We start from the raw sequence: 26,496 nt of genomic DNA, 5'->3' as shown, positions 1-26,496 counted from the left end.
CTATTGCTGTGTAACAAGCTACCCTAACATTTAGTGACTTAAAACAACAAACATTTATTATCCCACAATTTTTGTGGGTCAAGAATCTATAAATGGTTTCACTAGGTGCCTCTTTCATGAGGTTACAGTAAAGCTGTTCAGGGCTGTGGTCTCATCTGAAGGTTTGAGTGGAGTTGAGGGAGAAAATCTGCTTCTAAGCTCACTCACGTGGTTATTGGTGAGCCTCCATTCCTCACCATGTGAGCCATTGCACAAGGCTACTTTATAACTTTGCACCTGGATTTCCCCAGGGTAAATGATCAAAGAGGAAGGGGGGAGGGAGGGAGGAAGGGAGGGAGGGAGGGGGGAAGGGAAGGAGAGGAGGAGGAGGAGAGAGAGAGAGAGAGAGAGAGGGAAAGCAAGCCCAAGATTAAAAAAGCACAGTCTTTTAATACCTTATCTTGGAAATGACATCTCATTATTTCTGCTATATTTTTAGAAGCAAACCAATAAGTCCAGCCCATGCTTAAGGGAAGGGATTACACAGGACTGTGGATAATAGAAGGGGGATCTTTGGGAACCATACGAGGGGCAGCCTACCACACATTTCTTTTGGTCCCCCTTAAGTCTAAATTTTAAAGAAATAAAAAGAGGGCTGTATTGTGGCATCAGATTCAAATGATTTTTTCCTTTTTTGTGTGTGTGTATTTATTTATTTGAGACAGAGACAGCATGAATGGGGGAGGGGCAGAGAAAGAAGGAAAAAGGGAGAATCCCAAGCAGGCTCTGCACTGCCAGTGCAGAGCCCAACACAGGGTTTGAACTCAGAAGCCATGAGATGACGACCTAAGCCGAAACTAAGAGTCAGACGCTTAACCAGCTGAGCCACCCAGGCACCCCTTCCTTTTTCTTTTATGTGAATAGATATACTGCTCTAAGAAATATCTTCTCTTACGGAAAAGTCGATTTCTGTCATAAATCAACCTTATTAAAAATTAATCACGTTCATAGTTTTCCCTTTACTTTTATTCCAGTTATCAAAGAGCTTTCAGGGAAAGGACTGAGGACTTCTCCCATATACCCCCTTCACAGACTCCCTACAATGTCAGATAATTACTGCAGCAGACTCTATCCAATAGGTTCTAAACACAATAATGACATTACTAATAACGGCAGGGAGAATAACTAGCATCTATCCAGAGCCTACTCTCAACTAACACAAAGTGAAGCACTGTTATCATAGTCAACCATCACAACAATGCCTGTCTGTCTTTTAACTGCATTTTTAACCTCTTTTACCCTCTTCAGTTGCTTCTGCATTCATAAATAGCTGTGCCTCTGAAAAAGCCAAAAGACATAGGTGAGTTTTTCAAAGGAAAATTGTAATCGAATATTATTGTGAAAAAGAGAAATTCAGTTGGAGGCGTCTGATGTCTAGCCATTCTCTGGGTTGTTTTCTGTGGTTCAGGCCTAGCACCATCCAGAAAGGTGGGTGCAGGGCTCCTTGGACTTGTCTCATTATGCACCAGGTGAAAAACAGGTATGGAGAACTGCATCAGGAGATACTGCAGGTGTCTCTCTTTTTCTCAAAGCCACCAAGTCTCCCTCAACTGAAAGGAAGGAAAATGCGGGCTTGCCATCTCCTAGAACTCACTGACCGGTGTCTGTCTGTGTGGCTTCCATCCTGTAGAGTCACAGTCTTGAGGGAGGGTTAGTGAGATCATTTGAAGCTTCGAAGACGGATTTTTCTCTGAAGTTAGGTTTACGAGGTATAATTCACATAGCAACATTCACCATTTTAAGGTATCAGATTTTGGTGTGGGGAGGGTATCACGTAGATTTTAAATGTGGCAGAACAAGGATAGAGCTAGAATTCCGTCCAAGTAGATCAGGAATGAACCCCAAGTCTCGGAGTCTCAACGAAAACGAGAGTTGGAATGGGACCAGGTGCCCTGAGGAAGGAGCTCATACCACCTTGATGACCATCAGCAGGCATGAACACACTGTCCCACAGGTCAAGAGTCCTCCTCAAACTCACTCAGAGCAGTTTTAACTTGGATAAACAGAGTGCCCAGGGGCTCAGTAGCCTTGAGAAACTTGTCAAGCTGGTCTTGACATCAGGATGAACAGTTCTCAAGTAATATCTCAAGCAACAGGCCCAAATGGCCTTGGCTTGTCCGGCAGGGATGGCTGACTGCAGCCCTTTTGCAACTAGTGACAAAGGACAAAAGCAACAATAGCCCCCGAAAGGTTTTCTTTATGTTTTCCGTCACCCCAACTAGATGCCCCTGGGGGGCAGGGTCCATGCTTTATGCCCTTTTCCACTAAATGTCTGTGGTGCTGATGCTGACAATAAAGACCAGGCTTTGTAACCCCTATTCCTTTCACTCGGTGTCTGGGACACTGCAAAGCTGATCGCTTTACTTTTTGCACTGGTGTCTCTTATGTCAGTTCTGTAATTAGAAATAGCATGAATATTATTTTACTCTTGAATCTTTCCCTGGCAGCTTCGTGCAGAGATCTTTTTTGCCCACCATTATGCAGAGCACTTTGGACAAATAGGAGAGGCTACTGATTGAGGCGGCATCTTTTGTAACAGCCAAATGGGCCACGGGAGGAAAGGAGATTCTCCTGCTTGTTGGGGTAGATTTCATTTCACAGCATTTACAGGTGCTCTTGTATTCCTGAACCCCACATCGAGATTACAATGGATTTTCTTGTAACAGTCAATGAAGCAAAGATACCACCTGACCATACACTGTGGGGTTTGGTCTGCCAAGAACAGTATGTATGGGTATGAAATTATGTGTTGGAGAAGCACTTAAGTCAGAGGCTTGCACGGTTATTTGATCTTGTTCTGCTGCACTAACTGATCAGAATAAAACCTGCAAAATGTTTAAATGGGCTTTAGCTTTTATTTTATTGGAAAACACGATAAATCCTCTCAAGAGCCCTTGTGAGATGCTCAGAAAAGCTTTCAACTTTTCTGCAAAATTAATTCACAGACCTATGAAGACAAAGGGAAGATCCTTTCAGTGGCATCTAAAGAAGGAAAGGGTTTTTAAAATTTATTTCAAATGTTCGTGAATGCAACAGGGAGGGGCCACGTGACCCGTCTTCTGTGTGACATGCTGTGTAGGCATTTGCTCGGCCCTGAAGGACACCACTAAATCAATCAAGCATTATCTCATTTGAATTTTTAAAAAAATACAGAGTTGAAATGAAAATGTTGGAAGGTTTTGTCTTTCACTGAACAGCTGGTTTTTATATGCCTTTTCTCTAATGTTGTAAACAGTTTTATTCAAAACAGTCACAACAACAGATGCTTTATTAAAAGGTTTTGCTTGATGGAGCAGCTTCAGGCAATGAGCCAGGGCTTTAAGGTGGCATTTTCCTGAAGAAGTTTGTCAACATTTCATTTTATATACCCACAGCGTGTTTATAGATTTTCAATCAATCCTGGCAAGCGGTGGTGTTCCCTTCAGGGAAGTCATCTAGAGAGACTGTTTGCTTTCCTTGCTGCCTCGGCCGCTGTTAGTGTGCCCGCTCATCCTCCCTGTGCTTGAGAACCCGCGTGTAGACATGGTCATGGTCAGTGGTCACCATTTCTGTGTCTCCTCTCCTTCCTGGGCACATGGAAGACAACACTAGACAGACCCTTTGACCTTGGGCAGGGCCAAGACTCATTCTGGGCAAACGGAAGTGTGTGTGAAGTGCTGTGCAAGTGGGTCACTTCCTGACTGAGGCGGTACAAAGTTCCCCAGGTTCTCCGTGCTCTCTCCTCTTGCTACATCAACTGGAAGCCACGAGTTCCAATGGAGCTGTCAGATGGAAGTAGCCTGGATCTCTGAGTCACTGCTCAGTAGGGAGACACCCTGGAATGCTGCTGGACCCATAAGGGACTTTGTGTGAATGAGAAAAATTCCATTAGTTTTAAGCTGCAGAGACTTTGGGATTTGCTTGTTATCATGACGTGGCCTATTCTGACCACGGTAATACAACATTGGAATCTACACAGGAAAATCAGCTCCATGTTTTACTTCACATAAATGCAGGATTTCCACCAAATTTCAAAATACGTGTTTGTTAGTGTGGTGTCTGTCATGCTTTGGAAGTTATTACAAATGGATTTTGTTTTGCTATTTAAAAAAATCAGGTCGGGGCACCTGGGTGGCTCAGTCAGTTAAGTGTCCAACTCTTGATTTTGGCTCAGGTCCAGGCTTGTGGGTTCAGGCCCTGCATCGGGCTCTCTGCTGTCAGCTTGAAGCCCACTTTGGATCCTTGGTCCCCCTGTCTCTCTCTGCACCTTCCCCACCAGCATGCATGTGTGCTCTCTCTCTCTCTCTCTCTCTCTCAAAAGTAAATAAACATTGAAAAAAAATTTTTAATTAAAAAAATTACGTGGCAGAATATTCGGGGTGCCTGGGTGGCTCAGTTAAGTGTCCTACTCTTGATCTCTTGATTTTGGCTCAGGTCATGATCTTCAGGTCATGAGATCAAGCTCTGCCTCAGGCTCCATGCTCAGTGGGGAGCCCTCTTGGATTCTTTCTCACCCTCTCTCTCTGGCCCTCTGCTCAAGCACTCGTGTGCTGTCTCGCAAAATAAATAAATATTAAAAATATATAGTAAATATAAATAATATGTTTTTAATATATATTTATATACATTATATATTTCATATATGTTATCATTATATTCTATGTTCTATTATATATTATATATTTCATATATAATATATATATGAAAACAAGATATATATACATATCTTGGAGATTGTTCCATATCAAGTGCTTATAGTGTTTGAAAGTATCAGAAATACTTAACCATATAACATGCAAATAATAATAGGAAAATAATAATAAAACTTAACCTCAAGGCCTCAGCACTAATCCAAAGTACATTCTAAATCCCCATGGACAATGCTGACACTGCTAATCACCTCTGTTATATGGTAGTTTACCTGCTTCCCAAACGTTGTTCTGGTTTCTTAGCCAAGAAGAGTCTGCAAATATCTTTTGCTTCCTCCGTGAAGTTATCATGTTGGAATCTGACCTCTTCTTGCAGGGTTCTTTGCTTTAAATCCTCTTTACTGACTTTTTCCTTGTAATCTTTGAATGGTGTTCGTCCAGCAACCATTTCATAAATACTGCATCCCATTGCAAACCAGTCCACAGGATAGGAATAACTCACTTTTTCCATTAGGATTTCAGGAGCCATATAACCATTGGTTCCAGCCTGTAATACCCCAAACAAGAAACAAAACAAAAATACTAATGTGAGTGTAACAAACACTGCTGATTGCCTATCCAATACCCATTCTCCTTTTCTTTCTTTGTTAAGGGAATCTTAACTTATTTGGGGTGGCAATATGTCTAACCTATTCTAGTCCCTGCTTTTCCAGCATCGTCTAGTGCAGTTGGGGCACGCCATGTGATCCATTTTGGCAAATGAGACATAAAGAGGATTTAACTGCAGTGCATTATAAAAGGGACAAATGAGGCTGTCCTTGAAGTGGGACACTTCATCATTAAGTTGAAAAGTTCAATTAGATGTCTTTATGATTCCCCTAAGCTCGGCCTCTGTATTTTATTCACAGGTAATAGAAAATTAGATGCATGGTATTTTTTTTTTAAAGTTCACTTATTTATTTTGAGAGAGAGAGGAAGAGAGGGTACGGGCATGCACATGTGAGTGGGGAGGGGCAGAGAGAGGCAGAGGGAGAGAGAGAACCCCCAGCAAGCTCTACACTGTCAGAGCAGAGCCATTCAGTGTGGGCCTCGAATTCACGAACCATGAGCCAAAATCACCAGTTGGTTACTTAACGGACAGCCACCCAGGCACCCCTAGATGCATGGTTTTTAAAGGTTGAGCACTTTACGTTGCTAAAGGTTTTTAAAGGTTGCTAATATTGAATGTTCATGTGTTATCCGGTCTGTGATTCTTATTCTATTTGCTACATACTGATATTAATCTCACACATCTCTGCCTGTCTGAATTGAAAATTAGCAGAGTCATTTTAATCTAGAAAATTCCACATATGAAATTTCATCTAACATGCATGAGTATATTTTGTAGGCACTCTTCTAATGGAAATACATGCCAAATGACCACTGGATTTAAAAAAGTATTTTTTAAATACATATTTTTGTTACAGCAAAATGCATATAACATAAAAGTTGTCATCTTAATAATTTTTAAATGTACAGTTCAAGAGTATTAAGTACATTCACCTTGTTGTACAACCATGATCACTATCTATCTCCAGAATTCTTTTCACCTTGCAAAACTGAAACTCTATACCCATTAAATAACTCCCCATTGCCCCCACTCCCCAGGCCCTGGCAACCACCATTCTACTTTCTGTCTCTATTAATCTGCCTACTCTAGGTCCCTCATATATGTGGAATCAAGCAGTTATTGTCCTTTTGTGAATGTGTGATTTTAATAATTAATTCAATATTTAATGAATACCTATAACATACCTCATTATAAACCATGTATATATGTGTGTAAGTATGTGTGTATATACACATGGTTTATAATATGCATATACACACACACACAAACACATTATGATTTCATAAAAACTAACCTGTTTTTGGTTAAAGTACAATGCATAACTTCTTCAGCAATTAAAAATTCAAAGTACACCCTAAAATGACAATATGCTCCCATTAGTACATAAAAATGATAATATAAATTATTGGCAGAGGTGTGAAAAACAGATGTGCTGTGTAAATTGACCCAGACTTTTAGGAGAGCAGTAAGATATAGATAGTCATAGACAATAATATGTACCAACTGTTCCTTTTCTTCAACCAGTTTACTTACCTTTGGAGTATGTATCTCAAAGAAATGACTCAGAAGAAGGAAAAAGAAATCTATGCTGAGATGTTCACAGCTCCATTATTCATAATGGTCACAAGCTGGAAATTTCCAAATGCCCATCAATAAAGACAACAGACTAAAGTCTACTGTTAATACCAAGAAGTTTAAATATATACTGGGTTTCACACACCAATTACAAATATGCATTCCAGTACACCAAAAAAGTTAGAACATGTTTTTAGTTGTTTATTTGGTGATTTTTTTTCTGTCTAATTGCTTAAGTATATGTTTTTTACATGCACAGTATATATATTGCATTAGGAATATTAAATTTCAAGGTAATTTCTACGTGGATAACAACAATGAAAAATATATATGACCCAAGCACTAATGAGAAGTAATTGGCCGGTTCTGGAAGTGACTGGGGTCTGACGGGCTGGGCATGAGTCAGCACGGCACTGCTGTTTTCATAGAAGCTGATATATAATTTGGGTGACCATATGTTCCGGTTTGCCCGGTACAGTCCCAGTTTACATCTGTTGCCCTGGCATCTTGTCTAGTTTTGCATTTGTCCAGACAAAAGGTCCTGTAGGCTCCTCTAAGGCCCAGGATATAGTCTCACTCATCTCTGTATCCAAACTAGGTACTTACTGCAGGGCCTCATCTGGGCATGCCCAACAAAATGTTTGTTAAGTAAACAATAGCAACGATGGTAACTGGATGTTTTCCATTCACTATCCAACCAATATTTATTGAGTCATGCCCTCCAGTGAGTTCTAGAGATACCAACACATATAATACCCGGCCTTTGCCCTTCAGGATTTACAGGCTGGTAGAGACAGGTCAAAAGGTCAACTCAATAAAGTAGGGTAAATGCCATAATGGGAGTATAAAACAAGCACAGAGAGGCCAGAAGGTGTGTGTGTGTGTGTGTGTGTGTGTGTGTGTGTGTGTTGGGGATACTTCACTGAAGGGTGATAGCTGAGCTGAACCATGAGGGAAGAATCTGTCACACACAGAAAGCTAGCTAGCTAATAAGCATATGTGAGATATGAAGCCAGGAATAATGTGGGGAGCTTTAAGGAATTTGACATTTCTGGAATACAGGATCTGTGGGATGCAATGGTGGGAGGGGAGACCAGAGAGAGAGATGAGGATGAGATTGAGAAACACTGTATGCCAAAATAGCAAAAACTCATTCCCAGTCTCCCTTTTCCCTTCTATCCCTCTACTAGAGAGGCCAGAAGGCTAAGCACTCCATCTCCCAGCTTCCTTTGTACCTAGGGTGACCTTGTGCAAGGTCAAGGTGCTAAGGGTTGGGGAAGAGGGGGAATGAGCTTGCTTAGAAATACATAAAAGAGGGGCACCTGGGTGGCGCAGTCAGTTGAGAATCCAACTCTTGATTTTGGCTCGGGTCAAGGTCTCAGGGTTGGGTTCCACACTGGGCATGGAGCCTGCTTGGCATTCTCTCTCTCCCTCTCTGGCTGCCCCTCCCCTGCTCATATGCTCTGTCTTGCTCTCGCTCTCGCTCTCTCAGAATAAACACATAAACATTTAAAAAAATATATAAAAGATGTAAGACAGATTAATAGATCAATAGAGGGATGGATAAATGGATAGACATGTGACAAAGTGAATCTAATAAAATATTGATGACATACAATGGAACATTGGCCTTAAAAGGAATGAAGTACTGATATATGCTACAACATGGATGAATCATGAAGACATTATGCCAAGTTAAAGAAGCCAAACACAAATGGCCACATATTGTATGTCTCCATGTGTATATAATGTCCAAAATAGGCAATTCCATGCAGCCAAGAAATGCATTAGTGGTTGCTTACGGTTGGGTGGGGGGTGGGGGGTGGCAGTGGAAGTGATGCTAAAGGGTAGGGGATTTCTTTCTGGGGTGAAGAAAAATTTCTAAAACTGTGATAATGTTTGCATGGCTCTATGAATATACTAAAACCCACTGACGTGTGTACTTTAAATGGGTCAGTTTTATGGCAGTTAAATTATATCTCAGTAAAGCTGTTCCAAATGTCTACAGTAAAGGCTAGATAATGGGTATACAGGTTCTTGATGTGGAATTCTTTCCTACATGTTTGAAAGTTTTTATAAGAACATAGAAGGGGAAAAAGGAGTGAGGGAAGGGGATGCAATGCCAGGCATTACTGGGTGGCTGCCGGTTCACCAGGCACAAGAGAATCTTCTGGAAGGGTTATAAAGAGGAACTGCAGGAGAGAGGGAAGGAGGGGGAATCCATCTGCCCAGCTCCCTCCCATCTCCTACTTCCACGAATCAAGGATTCCCCAAATCTAACTGGTCTGTATTTCCAGATATGTCATCCAGACCTTTAGCAGCTGCCTAGAAACCAGGATTCACGTCGCACAGTATGATATTTCCTCCAATTCTAAAAGTAGAGGAGCAACTGGGCCTACAAGTGGAGCCAGGAGGGTGCTGTCCTAAACAGAGAGAAGAGACAGAGAGGGACTGTGAGAAGGTGTGTGAGGTTTGTGGGCCAGTATACAAACCTGATGAAATTTCTCAATGATGTACTTTGGTGGGGGGCTTTTTCCATCTGTGATGCTGGTTACTGGTTGGCTGCTTAATCCAGAAACTAATGGCTGTCAGAATCTGGAAACTTTCTCATATTATTTCTTTGATCATTTTCTCCCTTCCATTTTCTTTCCTCTCTTGTTCTTTTTGGAAATCCTCGATGAATCCCCTATGTTTCTTATCTTTTGTTTTTATTTTCCGTCTTTCCTTTCTTTCTTTTTCTTTCTTTCTTTCTTTCTTTTTCTTTCTCTCTCCCTCCCTTCTTCCTTCCCTCCCTCCTTTCTTTCTTTTCTTTTCTTTTCTTTTCTTTTCTCTTCTTTTCCTTCTTTCTTTCCAGGACATTCCCTCTATTTTTTTCTCCAATTCTTCTTCTTTTTTAAAGTATTTTATTATGGGAAATTTCAAGCATACACAAAAGAGAGATGAGAATAATAAATCCAGTATAGGCTACACTCAGCTTTGACAATTATCAACAAATGGTCAATCTTGTTTCATCTCTTATCCCTGACCCACTCCTACTGCCCCAGACTATCCTCGACATCATATCACTTGTATTTCACTATGAATCTCTAAAAGATAAGGCCACTTAAAAAACAAACAATGCCAAAGCACTACAATACCATTATCTCATTTTAAAAATAGCAACAATTCTTTATCATTATCAAAATCTGGACATGCTTACACTTCTCCACTTGTCCTGTAAACCTGTCCTATAAATAGTTTGTTATACAAATAAGGTTAATACAGTGTAATTGCTTGGTATGTCTCATAAATTTTTGTGAATATATAAATACCTCATCTCTCTGCCTCCCAGTCCTCTGAAAGTTTTTGTTAGAAAAAGTGGCTAAACTATAGAGTATCCCAGGTGAGATTTTGCTGATAGCATCCCTGTGGTATCATTTAACATGTTCCTCTATCCTTAGTGTTTCCTATAAATTAATAGCTAGATCTAGAGGCTTAATCCTTCTACCGAAATTTCATTTCTGCAAATGTTTTTTATTAACATACAATTAACATAGAAAAATGTGCACAGATAGTAGATGTTCAGTTAAATAAATTTTGATAATTGAATATACCCATATAAGCACCACCCAAACAAGATATAGAATACTTTTATCCACCCAGAAAGTTCTCTTGTGTCTCTTTCTAGTCCATTCTCCTCCCTACTTTGCAGGCAACCACCTTCTGATTTCTGTCACCATAGATTAGTTTTGTCTGTTCTTGGATTTCATGTAAATGGAATTGTATGGTAGGTATTCTTTCGTGTCTGATTTTTCTTTTTTGACGTAATGTTTTGAGATTTATCCATGTTGTTCTGCAAACTTATTCATGATTTTTTTTTTATTTCCAAATGTCCTTTTCTTCTCTGAATGTTTCTTGTTTTCTAGCATTTGTTCTTGTTTCATGGATGCAGTATTTCCTCTTAAATCTCATATGATATTAATTATAAATAAAAAAATGTTCTATTCATTGCATTGTTTCTGCTCTCTATAAGCTTCTTTCTTCTGTTGGTTTTTGCATAGTCTTTCATTTTGGAAGGTTCTTTCAAATAATAAATGATCTTTGACTATTCATGTTTAAAGCTGACAAGCAGCTTGTCAAATGATGGGCTTCACCATAGGGTGATCCTGCCAAGCCATTTCAATGGGGACCCACCTGTGAGTATCCACAGACCTTTTGTGTTAGCATGCTCAGTTTCCCCAGACAGAGATGCTCCAATACCCCATCTGAAAGGGGTCAGCCTGCTTGCTCTCATTCTGAGAGCTAAGGTGTGGAGGGGATGGAGGGTCTCCCTGTACAAAGTATTTCACTCTCTACAACTCTCAGCTGAGCTATATGTTCCTGGGTCCAGCTTCTCTCTGGTTCAGTCTCTTCTGCTGGGGTTGGAGAGGCATGATGAAAGATTACAAACGACATCCAAGTGCAGTTTAGATGGTGGTGATTGGTAAATTCTACTTAGCAATACTGATTGTGAGCTTGCTGTGTGTGTGGCCCCCTTCCAATTAGCAGATTTCAGAGGTGAGTGACTGAAAGGATTAAAATAGCTAATCAGGACACCAGATAAACATCGGTTACTCAGTAGAAGGTATAGGGTGAAAGGAGAGAACATGCCTTGTCCTAAAACAAAGGATGTAAGACACAGGCTGGGGAGAAAATTGGAAATAATGTACAATACTTACTACGTGCTTATTACATGCTAAATATTTTCTCAAGTGCTTTACGTGAATTTCTCGTTTCATCTCTATGATAAACCTATGAGACAGAAACTATTTTATCTCCCATTTTACAGATTAGAAAACAGAACCACAGAGGGTTTAAATCTTACCTGGGGTCATCCACCCAGGATTCACACACAGGTCTGCACTCTGAACCACGACATTGCACTGCCTCTATGGAAGTAGGTGAGCTGGCTTTTTCAAACTCTTCCAAGTTCCCTTCAGATTTCTCTGCTCCCCTTAGAGTCCTCTCGTTCCCTCTCTCTATCTATCAAGGACCAAGCCCTCATCTTGGTTCATTCTTGCTTAAGCTGCTTCCCTTCCCCTTTCCCCAACAAGCTCTTCATCCTTTGCCTGTATCTCTGCTCATCAGGCTTGGCTGGGCTGCTCCACACAAGCAACCTCTGCTAGGAGGTGGGGACCAGACCCTGAGCCATCCTCCAGGACCATCTTGCTCCCTCCCCAGGGAAGTAAGTGAAGAGTCGGCCCACCATCCTCACAGCACTACAGCCTCTTGGTATAATGGAAGGAGCACAGGACAGCATGCAGGGCAGCTTGAGATGCATTCCAAATAGTTTTCAGGACTATCTTTACCTCTTGGCCCTAAAGACAGAAAATGTCAGTGATGGAATTTTGAAGGGCACCACCTCCTTGAGGAGTGGAGGTATTTCACAGAGAAGAATGGAATTAGAGGCACACGCCAGACTCTGAGCACCCAAATTCCATCGCAGCCTCCAGCTGAAAAAATTAATTGCCTGCCCTTTATGCCATTTGTCTTCTGCATGTGAACTGCCTCCTCAGAGTGGGGTGGGAGGAGAGAATTAGCCAAGCAGCATGGGGCAGGGTCCAACCATGCTGACCTCTCACAGCTTAGTTTAACTCCTGCAGTTACAAAGGGCCCCCACACATCAGTCTCTTTGTCATCAAAACAGTCGCTTTCAGTCCATGTGACCAGAACTGCCATTGCCAGGGCTATAGGGATCACCCAAGTGTCAGCAGCAACAAAACACTTAGTGGAGGTTTTGTGTATGTTTTTTGTTTTGTTTCCTTCCTTCCCCCCCCCCTTTTTTTTTCTTTTGGTTTTACAATGCCTTTTGATGGACCTACATAGTCAAGACCTGGTCAGGCAAAACAAGGTATCCCCAGCATGGCAGGGCATCAAGCATCACACCGCACAGGGTTTAGGAAGCCAGTAATGACGCCTCCTTTATACTCCACCCTCCCCCCCGCAGGGGGCAGCAAGAAGTGCATCTACTACAGTCAACACATGTGTACTGCTTAGGCCCATCAGGACCTCCTGACACCTACAGGTGTTGAAAGTTGGAGGGAGGTGCACACGCTAGTCTCAGATCAGGATCAGAGCCAGCCTGTCAGGACCTGTGCAGATGCCCCTTACATTACTCTTGCTGTTGGATGCTGGCTTCCACTGGCCCTGTAGCTGTCCTCACTCTTACCCTTGGGCCCATGGGAGCTGAGTGGCAGGGCCAGGCTGGGCAGTCCCAATGTGGCTCTGGACAGCAGTGGACTGTGACCCTGGCAGAGCTGAGAACAGGGAGGGGACTTTCAATGGGACTGAGAGGGCACAGTTCACAACTTAATAGTTCTGTGTATCCATAAAAAAAGGGTGTGTGTGCAAGTATGCCTGTGTACGTGCAGGTCCTTCAAGGTCAAAGTCACCAGTAAACCTCCAGCTCCCACTGAATCTGAAAAGTTGGCAAGCTTAAATTCCATCCTTAGAAGAAATGCCAGCGTCGTGCCCCTGGTGTGACCAGGCCAGACTGGAGTTGATGACCGGGTGGGGAGAAATATGCAGAAAAGGAAGCTCTCTGGGTTTGTTGGTGGTGGCCCAGCAAACTGACCAGCAGAGAAAGAAACTGCCCGGGATGCTTCTTCCAACCCCCCCAACCCCAGCTCATCACAAACCAGATCCACTCGACAGCACAATCCAAACAGAAGAGGGAATCAGAATGTACATCTTTTGTTTGCCGTGGCAGGAGAACTGTTGAGCAGAGGAAAAAAACAAGCTGAGCTTAGCGCTATCAGCTGTTTCCTGGGGCTCTCTCCTTCCTTCCTCCGAGGGGGGCCTGGCCGCTTTGTTCTCGTTCCCAGCTGCTCCTCTGCGCCTTTAAGCGGTGGCCTTTGCAGACCTCAGAGGAATGCGGCCTGAGACCCCAGGGGATTCAGCTCCGAGGCTCCGCCTGCGTGCTCAGCCCCAGGCTGCAGCCTCCAGAGTGCCTGCTCTTGCACCTGGTCTGCTTTCTGCTGGCCACTTCCTAGGTGGGCAGCAGAAGCCTCACCAGAGGTGGCTTCCTGCTTTTTGTGACAGCCGAGGGAGGACACCTATTTCAGAGAGCCCCTGCAGGGGATCCAAAAGAGAGGTTTCTGCAATAATGCTTTCCACAGCTGTACAGCCTGGTGTCATTCTGCTGTGGTTCGGATTCCAGCTCTCTCACTTACTGGTCACCCCCTGCCTCACAGCTCTTACTTCATAGGACTGTGATGAGGATTAAAGCGCTAAGACCTACTGAATACCTCCCAAAAGCCTGGCACAGAGCAGAGCCTTAACAGGTGTTAGAGACCACGGTCACCAAGCCTGGGTTCCGGTTGTCTCAGGCAGGACAGCTACCCAAGAAGAAAGACTCCAAAACCTCTGAGACTACATCAGATTGAAATTCAGGGCCTGGCACACGGGCAGAGATCGATAGTCGCGATTCTTCCACTGGAGTGTGTTCTTCGGTGGCTCCACGTTCCCTAGTGGATCTCTCCGGCAGAGGGCTGAGGCCCATTTTCCATGGTGTCTCTAAGATGCTCAGAATGAAACCACAAGTGAGTACCATGTGACTGTGAGGAAGCAAGGCAACTACGTGCCTGATGGGCTCAGTCTACAGGGGAGCTGCGTGCCCCCGCCCCACTGCACCTGCTGCGGCCCCATAGTCCTGCTGGCTCTCTGTGCCTCTCAGAGAACAAAGCACAGGTGCAGAGGTCACCTGAGAAGCCCAGTGCCAACAGGTGAGGCAGAAACAATGCAACAGAAGGAATTGTGACTGAGGGGTCTGGTATTTGGCTTCTGGTAGGATAATCAGAACAATCATTTCTTGAGTACCTACTAAAGGTTTACCCTTTGCTAGGCTTTTATCTACCTTGTTTCTTAATCTTATCATTAAGCTTAAGAGGCAGACAGCCTGGGGTCAAGTGCAGGGCTAAGCCAGCCTAAGTGGCATGTCTGTGCCAATTACAAGAAGGCACCCTGCACAGCTTGGGTTGGCCCTCAGTCCTCAGCATCCCTATGGCCGAGTGCCCCACGTGAGGGGTCAGTCTGTGCACCGCAGCCACGGTAAGTGTCAGAACCAGGACTGACACACATACCCCTTCCATCTGGTTGACGCTGAGGATCATATTTCATCAGCTGCACCTGATCTGAATGGATCCTCTGGGCTGCCAACACGTGTCCACATCAACTTCCATGATGCAACTTTTTGGTTCCCCGCATGACAGTCCCCTCCTGCCGCCCCTGCAGACCTCCTGGCTCTCCTTCCTCACTTCCACAACTCACTGGACAATGTATCTCCAGCGTCATCCAGTTCCCAGGTCCTCCTGTTTACTGCCATCCCAACTCTCTCTTCCTGAGTGTCCTTCCAAGCCTGCTTTGTCATTTTCCTGCCTGAAAGCTTTCAATGGCTCCCCAGCACCCTAGGCCCTGAGTTCAAATGCCCTTGCCTGACTCCTCCAGCCTCCGAGGGCCTGACATCTGCTATACTCTCCAGTTGTACTCTCTGCACCCTTCCCACCCAGTGACTCCACACTCTGGGCAGCTGCAGAGTCGTTCTGTGCCTGAGCCCCGGGGCCTCTTGTTCAGGCCTTTAGCTCGGCAGGATTTTTCAACTGTGACAGCACAGACATTGTGGGCCAGATCATTCTTTGTGGTGAGGGCTGCGCTGTGCACTATAGGATGTTTAGCAGCATCCTTGGCCTCTACCCACCAGATGCCAGTAGCACTTCCCCCATCACGACAACCAAAATGCCTGTAAGGGTTGCCAAAAGTCCCCTGGGGGCCAGAATTGCCCTCAGTTGAGGACTCCTTTGCCCAGCCTTTACCCTTCCTCCTCACCTGCCTAGCTTGCTTGCCTTTAAGTCTCAACTCAGTTGTCATCACCTCCCGGAAGCCCTTCCCGACACCACAATCCAATGTCAGGCACCCGACTTGGACAACTTTGTTCACATGTTTTCTCACTGCCCTTTTACTTGTCAGTCTCCTCCCTGTCCTGGGGCTTTAGGAAGGCAAGCATTTGTGTGCCTGGTTCACTATACTCAGGGTCCAAGTCTGTACCTGTGATACAACCTTACTTATAAATCACCCCTGACACCCCTCTTTCCCTTACACCCTTTCCAAATCACTGAGGCCTATTCATTCTGAAATCTCTTCCCAATTCATCCATTGTGCTCTGGCTCCACCAGAGCTGCTCTGTGATCTGAGCTGCTACCTTCTCTCATCTGGATTACAAATGACCATAATCCACCTGAATCCCCTCTGGTCGGTTCTTACTTCAGACTAATTTTCTTTTCTTTTCTTTTCTTTTCTTTTCTTTTCTTTTCTTTCCCTTTCTTTCTTTCTTTCTTTCTTTCTTTCTTTCTTAAATGTTTACTTTTGAGAAAGAGAGTTGAGTGGGGGAGGGGCACATAGACGGAGAGAGCAAGAATCCAAAGTAGGCAGCACGCTGTCAGCACAGAGCCCCACCTGGGGCTCGAACTCACAAACTATGAGATCATGACCTGAGCCAAAGTCAGACGCTTACCACCCAGGTGCCCCCAGACTAATTTTTTCAAAACAGAAATCTAAGTATTTTGTTCCCTTGATTAAATCCTTTCATAGACTTACTGATACTTTTTTTTTTTTTTAAGTAGGCTTCACACCCAGCATGGAGCCCAACGTGGGGCTTGAACCCAGGACTCTGAGATCAAGCCCTGAGCTGAGATCAAGCCCTGAGCTGAGATCAAGCCCTGAGCTGAGATCAAGAGATACACAACCACTCAACTGACCGAACCACCCAGGTACCTCCTTTCTGATACTCTTAAGCAAAAAACTGGAGTCCTTAACATGGCCTGTAATGCCAGGTTTGGTGTGGCCCTTGACACCTCTCCGGCTTCATTTGAACCACATTTCCTCTTGCTTTGTCCTTTTCCTTTCTTGGCTTCCTTTTATTTCCCAAAAAGCAACAGGTCCCTTGCACTGGCGATCCGACCTGGAGTGGAGACCATGGTACTTTGGCCAGATCCCCTCTTCAGGTGTGGCCTCCACTCCTCCTGGGATCAAGGCCAGCCTCTAATGCCGTCCTGTGCCCAGCAGCAGCCCAGTGCTAGGGTTAAAAGTTGTACAGAGACTGTCTTGACCCATTATTGAATCTTTATCTTGTAAATTAAGTCCAATGAGACAATGAAGCATGTGCCTGCGGCTTGCAGCCTGGCTCACACACAGTCCTGTCTCCTGCCACATTTCTGCCTCCCAGTCGTGGGCTCCTGGTTGTCTCCTCCACTGTCTCTGCTCAGCAACAGTTGTGAGTCCCTGCCCCTGTGGAGGCCTGGACTCAGGTGCAGCATTGGGTTCAGGGTTGGGGTCAGGCACATGCTTCCTCAGGCCCAGCTAGTGGGTGGGGCCCTGAGGCCTAGGAGGGTCTTCCCTCACTCCTATCTCTCCAAGCCTGAGGGAATGTGACACTGAATAGCAAATAAAAAACCACCACGACTTGTTGAAAGATTGATCATGGAAGACTGGAGAAAGCTTTTTGCTGATATTTGAACGAGGGTCCTCCATTAGCAATTTGCAAGAAGCTTGGAACTTATATGGCCAACCCTGGCTGGGAGCATTGACTGCTGATGGCTCACAGCTGCACCTCACCCTGGGAACGGCCCTCCACCCCAGGCAACTGCCTAGCCCCAAGCTGCCCCCTGTAGCAGCAGGCCCAGGTCACTGACTGGCCCTTTAAGGGATCCCTAAAAGGTACGGCCTCTGAAGGGCCATCCCAACTCAAGAGTTGTTGAAGGATTGACTGAGGTCTTAGTTCCTTCCACTTCATTGTGGGTCAGCTTCTCCCTCTGCCAAGTCCTGCCTTCTTCATGCATACATCTCCTGAGAATGCACCTTAATAAGTCTTCCACATGGAAATGGGTCTGAGTCTGTTTCCAGGAAACCCAGCCCAAGACACTCTCCTAGGACTTTGCTGTGTGAATACCTATCTGTCCCTCTGATATCAGGTTACGTTGTATTTCCCTTATGGTTAACTCTCTGCCTCTCATGTGTTAAGTCAAATCCTCCTTGGAGATGCCCATGTACCACATCTTCACAGCATTTGTCATAATTGAAATTTTACATTCCTGTGAGTAATTATTAAGTTCTATCTTCCCCACTAGACTAAGTTCCATGAGGGCAGGAAATCATGTCCATTTTTTGCTCATCATTCTATCTCTTAGGTTTAGCACAGTCCTGGTGTGTGGGAAATGCTGGTACATATATGTTGAATGAAGGAGTGAGTGAATGAATGACTGCCTTTTGAATGAAGGGATGTTAAAAATAATTCTAAGACTATAACAAATATTTCTGAATGCCTTTCAACAGTGGTAAATACTTTGAAAATGGATTTGAAGTTCTGGTAGTGATCAAAAATTACTAGGAATTAATTTAGTTAATGATAGTGGTTGTAATTTTGGTGGAGACCAATGTGTGACCAAGAAATCACCAGAATTCCTCTCCTGTAAGGCTCTTACACTGTTTCTCAGAAGTAAATTCTCAAAGAGAAAAAATTTTGGAGCAGGGTCATAATGATTGTGAGGTATGTAGGTGTTAATTTTTTTTAATGTTTATTTATTTGTGAGAGAGCGCAAGCAGGTGAGGGGCAGAGAGAGGGGAACAGAGGATCCAAAGCAGGCTCTGTGCTGACAGCAGTGAGCTGGATGTGGGCTTCGAACTCTCAAACCGTGAGATCATGACCTGAGCTGAAGTCAGACGCTCCACCGACTGAGCCACCTAGACACCCCTGTGGGTGTTAATTTTGATGAAACACATTCTGAGATCTTTTAAAACTCCCTTATTCAGGGGCACCTGGGTGGCTCAGTCAGTGAAGCATTTGACTTTGGCTCAGGCCATGATCTCGCAGCTCATGGGTTTGAGCCCTGCGTCGGGCTCTGAGCTGACAGCTCAGAGCCTGAAGCCTGCTTTGGATTCTGTGTTACTGTTCCTCCCCTGCTCGTGCTCTCTCTCTCTCTCTTTCTCTCTCTCAAAAGTAAATAAGCATAAAAAATTTTTTTTAAATCACTTATTCAGTGTGTCTCTAGCATTGTATTTGGGACAAAAGAGACTTCAAAATAAATATAATGCCCAACCTCTGTCACCCATGATCCCCCTGAATATGAGGAGTTGGTCAGAAATGTCAGAGCAGGACAAGGTAACCAAATGTGTCAAAAGGTTTTGGTCACTGTTCTAATTTCATTCCCATTCCTGACAAAACAGCAAGTCTTAAAGACTCATGTTCCATAAAATCTGAAGGCCACTGTTCTCCACGTAGAATTCAGAAACTGAAAGTCTCTCTGCATGAGTCCCACTGCCCAATTTTCCTATTATATCTTCCTGAAGTCTCTAAAAAAGTGATATGAATTAGTTTTATTGTATGCATGTAGATGTCAGCTGAGAACAGGCAGGAGTGCTTATCACATTTATTAAAAATGCACACAGACAGTGGCTGGGACCATGTTTAGTTATATTGTGCCTATGTGTGGGAGGCTGGCTCTGAGACATTAGTCACATCATTCCCTGTGTAGGTGGGGGTGCTCCTTTTTGAAGTCTTCACTCTGGGAGTTCAAGTAGATTTGTGGTTGGTATCCACATCAGACCAGGCTGAGGAAGATATGCTAATGTCATCACATGTACTTATTCTGAGGTTTACTGAGAGAAAGCCTTTCATAGTATTAAAAACCATAGGCTCTATGTCCTGCCCTCTGTGTGAATTTAACGGAGTAGAAACGAAACTGTAAGTGCCCGTGGGCGCCTGAGTGGCTCAGTCGGTTAAGCATTCAATTCTTGATTTTGGCTCAGATTTTGATCTCACTGTTGTGAAACCGAGCCTGAGTCAGGCTCTGTGCTGAGAGTGGAGCCTGCTTAAGATTCTCTCTCTCCCTCTTCCTCGGCCCCTCTCCCCAACTCACGTGTGTACACAACATGCATGTGCATGCTGTCTCTGTCTCAAAATCAAAACCAAAACCAAAACCAAAATCTGTAAGTGCCCTCGAATCTGATGTACCCAGATTCATGTCACATATCAGCAATGTGACTTTGAGTGGGTAACTTAACCTCTCTGAATCTCAATTTCTCCATCTGTAAAATGGAGCTATTAATATTCCTACCTCACAGAATCTTCTGTGAGGGTCCCATCATCCCTTGATTAAGGGGTCAGAAGTCTTTCAAACTTTTCAAACCACAGAGGTAACAGCAGTTATTAGGGGCATCTACTGCTTTTTGCCTAGCTGACATCCATTTCTCATTCTTTTCCATCCTGATTTTCCTTTGGAGAACACATTCTCGTGTTTAGATACGACAGACCTTCTCCCCGGCTCCTGGGAATAGCAGTGATTGCATCCTGGCCAGTAAAATCGGTTGTGCTTGGACATGTGACCTAAGTTGTCCATTGAGAGTCTTCACTGGGAAATGTGAAGGAATTTTTCTTAAAGAAGTGTTTTCTGTCCATGGGGTTGCTCAGTTGGTAGGGTATGTATGAAGATGGCCTCTATGGGGGGATCACCCGAGTGAGAGTGAGGCTAACGTGAAGGACAGCAGTGTGGGGAAACAGAGGGAGAGATCCCCAGGGACACTGCTCAGGCACCTGGATCAGGCCAGTCTTCTGAGCTTCTTAGTTATGAAAACTATTAATTTCACTTCTTAAGTAACTTCACTTTGTTCCATAAGAACCCTGACTGATAGTCCCATGAATCATAGTAACTATTCCATACGTTAATGTTTTGAATTTCCAAGTCTTTTCCTCCAAATAATTCAAAGACTTATCTCACAGACTCATAAAACTTGGGAGACGAAGGAGGCCCTTAGGCCTGCCTAAAATGGCAGACAGTAACTCAGTGACACAGCTGGGACAGGGATCCAGGTTTTATGCCTCCCAAGCCAGCACTCTTAAACATCCCTGCCTCTCCCGGTGTGTCTGCCTTGGCCTTTCTCACACCTGAGTGGAGACACCTGTGTGTTTCTTCCCTGGGGTGTCTCCCTCTGTTACCACATTTTAGGAGTGGTTCTGTGCTCACCTCATCCCGTCCACTGATGACAACCACATTTTAAGAGAAGTCAGTCCAGATATGGGTCGTGATGGAGCCTAGGTGAGAGGCCAGGGGCTGCTGAACTCTGGGCATATGACTACTCAGAGCCCAAAGCCTTTCCTCAACCTTCATTACCTCCTGTGTAGATCCTTCTAGTTGCTGCTTGTGGGGACCCAAACCCAGTCTCTTTTTCCTTTAATTCATCTTACATAGTGTCCAAAGCATCTTCCTAAAGGGTCACTCTGGTCATGCCACTTTCTTGTTGAAAAACCTTCAATGGCTCCCTATTGCCTATACAGCAATGTCCAAAGTGCTTTACCTAGTGTCCCCCAATAGCCTTAAAGGGACTGCGCCCTTCCAAGGATGCCTAGCTCCTACCTAGGGAAGAGTTACCCACTTGGAAGAATCAAGTCCAGAGTTTCAAATTCTGTTACAGCCTCACATTCTATTATGATAGATGGTACACATTCTGAGCCCTATTAGAAAGGACAACATTGTCCTTCTAACAATGTCCAGCACCTTGCTAATATTCTTTATTCATTTTGATGCTATCATACAAAAATCTTTCCCCCAGTTACCTTCCTTTATTAGTTCATAGTTCAGGTCAGAAGTCTGGGCACAGCATGGCAAGGTTCTTTGATTATGATCTTACAAGACCAAAGTCAAGATGTCTGCTAGACTGTCTTCTTATCTGGTGCTCAGGATTCTCTTCCAAATTCAGACGGTTATGGAGCATGGAAAGGACCAAAATCTCAGAGATGTCGATCTCATCATCCTGCAGCTGTGGAATTAATGCCAGCACCACTAATCTCCACACTACTTGTTACATAAGGAAAATAAAGCCCTGTCTTGTTTAATTCACTGCTATTTGGGTTTTCTATGGTATGCTGCCGAGATCAACCTTAACTGATACAGCTCCCATGACTATGCCACTCCTAGCCCTCAACCTGCTTATTTAACCTCTTCAAGGCTCCTCTTCCACATCCCCTACACGTTCATGTTCCTCAGCTTCTATCCTTGCTCCTCTCCTCTTGGATGCTGCCCAAGTCACGATGACTCCAAATCCCAATATCTAGCCCAGACCTTTCTCCACAGTACCAGACCTATAGGTCTAAATGCCCAGGGAACATCTGGACCTGCCTGTCACATATACAACACAATCACCGCTGAACTTGCCAGCTTTCCAACAGTTTTACTCCTCTATGCAGTCATTGGAGCTAGAGACCCTCCCTCTTCCTTGCCTCCATACCCAGCTGGTCCTAATGTCCCAGCAGGTCTCTTTCCAATGGTGCCAATCTATTCCCACGTCTTCAATCCTACTGTCTTCAATCCCTCCTAACTAGGTCCTCTACCTTCCATCTACAATCCAAGTTAGTCTTCTAAAAATGTGAATCTACTCACGTCATTCCCCTTGTTAAAACCCTTCAAGGGCTCCTCAACCCCCAAAAGAAAGTATTCCAATGACTTTGTATGATCTGAGCCCTACACATCTTGTCAAAATCCCTTATGTTACAGCCACATAAAATCACCTGCGCTTTCCCAAACTTGCCATGATTTTTCTCACTTCCTTGGCTGATTGTCCTCGCTGCCTTGTAAGCTGGAAACTGTACAAAAACAAAGTTTCAAGTGAATGTTTAAGAACCTGACTTGGGCCCTTGTCTCCCACCTTTGTGCACAGAAACTCAAAGGTAAGGACCTGTCAGAATCCCAGAGATTTTGTATTGTTTACTTAACATAATTGCTTAATTAATCAAAGAATTAATACCCTTTTAATCAAAGAATTCTCTGCAGGCCACTTTGAAACAAACTGATCAAAATAAACTAGTTGCCTTTGTTCTCTGCTACAAATTTTCATTCAGAATTTCATCTGTATCCAAAGTAAAACATTCCCCCATCCACACTCAACGGGAAAGGAGATATTTACTTTAATGTGCTAAGTGTTAGGGGTTTCTTCTTTTTTCTTATCCTATTAAAATTTACCTCCTAGGTTCCTGGAATTTTAGGACCCAGCCCCTAAAATTTTCCAGAGGAGGAAACCGAGGCTTTATGGACTCAGGAATGTAGCACCAGGGAGGTGGTTATTGGTGGAACATACTACATGCCGACTATGCATTCAGCTCTTTCCATCTCACCATGAAAACACAGACCATTTCCAACTCAAAAAGAAAGCTCCCTGTGCCTGCCAGGAAAGGAGAGCAAAGTAACCCCCAAATAACCAGTTAAGCTAATCCTCTTACATCACTCCACTTAAGGCAAGATGACAATATAAGGGCTTTAGGGAGAAGGAAATTAGAAGAATTATGTCCAACACTCTGTTTGCCCTGGGAATAGATCAGCCCTCTCCCCTTCTCTCCGACTCTGTACCCCACCCTTGGGACCAAGGGAGAGCCACTCACCCTCTGTGTGACAGGCTTGTCATCCTGGATCTGCACGGCCAGCCCTAGGTCAGACAGCCTGCAGTTGCCGAGGTCATCCAGAAGCACATTCTCCGGCTTCATGTCCCGGTAGACAATACCGAGTGAGTGGAGGTGCAGCACTCCACAGGTCATCTGGGCCGAGTAGAAGACCACCCTGCTCATGTCCAGGCCCCGTGTACCCACACTGTAGATGTGGAACTTGAGGTCTCCCCCATTCATCAGGCTCATGACCAGGCAGAGATGGGACTTGGTTTCAAAGGCATAGGCCAGAGAGACGATGAAAGGACTGCTGACCTTTTCCAAGATTTCCTTTTCTGAAAGAGCCATTTTCTCACCATTTTTCTTCTTCAGCCGCTTCTTGTCCAGTTTCTTACAGGCATACATCTTACCAGTGTTTCTCACCTGGACAGCACATACCTTAGAGAGAGAAAGAAAGGGAGAGGATGAGGTAGAAGAAAGAAGCACTAGTGGGAGAAGACAGCAAGGACAGAGGGTGAAAGGGCAGAAATCGGGTGAGGTGAAAAGATGGCAGGCTTCTGAGAAAAGAGAAGCCAAAAGCAATAGGGGTTCTTCAAGAAAGAGCTAGGACCACAGTGAGGTACTCTGCACCCTCCACCCATTAGGGGGGGCATAATGAAAAAGAAAGGGAAAATAGCAAGTGTTAGCAAGGATGTGGAAAAACTGGAACCTTTGTGCATTGCTGGTGGGAACATAAAACGTGGAAGATTTTGGTGGTTCCCCAAAAAGTTAAACATAGAATTGCCACATGACCCCGCCATTCCACTCCTGGGCATATACACAAGAGAGATGAAAACAGGTATTAAAATACATGTACATGAACGTTCACAGCAGCACTGTTCACAGTAGCCAAAAGGCATAAAAACCCAAGTGCCCAATAACAGATGAATGGGTAAGTGACATGTAGTCTACCCACACAATAGAATAGAAGAAAGTACTAATATATCTGCAACATTAGTGACCTTCCAAAACACTATACTCGGTGAAAGAAGCCAGATTCTAAAGGTCACATATTGTGTGATTCCATTTAGATGAAACATCAGGGTAGGCAAATCCATGGAGACAGAGAGCAGACCAGTGGTCGCCAGGGACTGTGGGGAGGGGACTGGGGAGTAACTGTTAATGGGTACAAAGGTGATGAAAATGTCTTGGAACTACACAGAGGTGATGGTTACACAACACTATGATGCATGTATTCAATGCCACTGAAATGGCTACTGGTTAATTTTATGTTACGTGAATTTTACGTCAAAAAATGTTTTTCTAGTTAGAAAGATAAAGAGCTGATCATGGCAGTGGTATAAAATTGATTCTCAACTTTACTTCAAGATGAATGTTTCCTCAGATACCTGAAGTTTTCTCAAATCAAGTCCATTACCACAATTAAGGGAAACGGAGAGCTCCCGTGGTCGTGTGCTGCTATCATTCTCGTGTCTGGGGGGCACTTCATTGTGCTCCTGGCGTAGACACCATCATAAAGATTCTTGGCCAACTCCACATTTTGTTTGTCTTTCCCAACCCACTCTCATTTTATTTCACATGGTGGCCAGAAAAAAGATGTGGGAGCCAGCTAGGAATTCTCCACAGGAGGCACTGAAATCAGTTCTAAGTAGGTCCTCTTGAGGTTTTTTTGTTGTTGTTGTTAACGTAAAACCAAATCCTTTTATGCTGTGTACTTCACCTTCCAGCCCAGCCATTCTGAGACACTTACCTCCCCAAAACCACCTTTCCCCAGAACTCGGAACTCATCGAAGTACTTGTCCGACACCGGTTGCATCTCAAAGACCTTCCACTGCAGAAACTTGTCATAGAAGGGGCTGGCCAGGAAATCCCGGAAGGGCTGGTCCTGCAAGAAGGCCATGACCTCAGCCTTGGCCTGTGCCACCAGGGCTATCTGATCTTCCTCGGTGGTGGCTGCTTGGCACTTGGTGGCCAGAGCTGGGCTGAGGAAGGGATGTGGGTGCCCTGGAGCAGAAGCAGCCACACAAGTGGCCACTAGCCCCTGCAGCATGCTGCCCTTGACAGGACCCTCCTCAGCCAGCTCCCAACTCTGCACCTCCTCAAGGAAGGCCACGGCCTCTTGGTATGGGGGCACTGTGGCTAGGAAGTCCCGGAAGAGGCGGCGGCCAATGGGTTGCTGCTCGCACAGGTTGTTGAAGTCCTGGGGCAGGGACTGGCGGAGCTGGGTGCAGGACTGTGGCCCGGGCAGCACCAGACTCCGGCGTCGCCTCTGCAGCTCCTTGCTGTCTCCATCCAAGGTCTTCCGGGCCTGCAGGTAGGCTGTGTTGGCAATCAGGTTGTCCAGGCCCCCCATGTCGACCATAGCTGAGCACAAGGTGTGCTCCCAGGAAAAGAAAAGGAAGGATGCACAGCTGCGGTGGGGACTCAGTACGTCTGGGGGCCAGCTGGATGGTTTCCCTTGCAAGGTTCAGTAGCTTCCAGAGGATTTACAGGGAGTCTTCTAGTCCACGGGTAGCACTGGCGGAGGGTACAGAAAGAGGTTTCTCTTGTAAGAAGCTTTGCTGGCTATGTATAGCCGGCCAGAGAAGGGCACATCACAGGTCATGCTCCCATCCACCAAGAAGAAAGCAGCCAGAAACACCTGTGAAGGCCACTTGTTCATCGTGGGGACATACATACCTGCTTCCTGAATACACAGTTACCACTTTCCAAAGGAAAGGAGTCATTATAAGGTGGTATACTATTTGTTGCCGACAGCATTATTTTATTAAACTCCTTCTAATTTTACACATTTCCTTCCAGGCTCAAGCTAGGTAAACTCCCAGGAAATGCCAGGTCAGTCAGGTAGAGGAACTGTGAGGGGTAGGGGAGGTTTTCTTCCGTGTCTAGCAGCCCAACACAGAGCAGGTTACAGAAGGGGATGCTCTGAACTTTGAGTCCTGAGACATGTTCCCAGAGGCCCTCGGGGACTCATGTTGCGGCCCTCAGAGTGGACCGTGGCTTTCCCACAGTCAGTTGCACCCCGAACAGTCCGCAGAGATCATCCAGTTATGGCTTTCCTAGTTCCCAGGAGTCTGAGACTTAAAGTACTGGGTTAAAAAAAAGGGGGGGGGGGTCATCTTGGCCCAAAACATCCCATGAAGTGACATAAGCAGAAAAAGAACACCACTTCACCACATGTGGTTGCAACTGTTCCAAGGGCACAA

The 26,496-nt window shown here is 44.7% G+C and overlaps 1 protein-coding gene across 2 annotated transcripts in view; it reads right to left on the bottom strand.

Moving 5' to 3' along the window:
* Window positions 1-26,292, bottom strand: part of GRK7 (G protein-coupled receptor kinase 7) — a 29,379-nt gene extending 3,087 nt beyond the window's left edge. For both annotated transcript variants that reach the window (XR_007155698.1, XM_047875564.1), the window contains exons 1-3: window positions 25,041-26,292; window positions 23,291-23,728; window positions 4,940-5,214 (exon numbers count right to left, since the gene is read on the bottom strand). Coding sequence is in view for 1 of the 2 variants with exons in the window: in XM_047875564.1 (XP_047731520.1) it covers window positions 4,940-5,214; window positions 23,291-23,728; window positions 25,041-25,652 (1,325 nt within the window). In the remaining variant the exon portion in view is untranslated. The remainder of the gene's footprint in view (window positions 1-4,939; window positions 5,215-23,290; window positions 23,729-25,040) is intronic.
* Window positions 26,293-26,496: the final 204 nt, after the last annotated feature.

Source organism: Prionailurus viverrinus, chromosome C2, assembly GCF_022837055.1.
Source record: "Prionailurus viverrinus isolate Anna chromosome C2, UM_Priviv_1.0, whole genome shotgun sequence".
Taxonomy (NCBI): Eukaryota; Metazoa; Chordata; class Mammalia; order Carnivora; family Felidae; genus Prionailurus; species Prionailurus viverrinus.
This window is presented reverse-complemented; position numbering and strand designations above follow the sequence as displayed.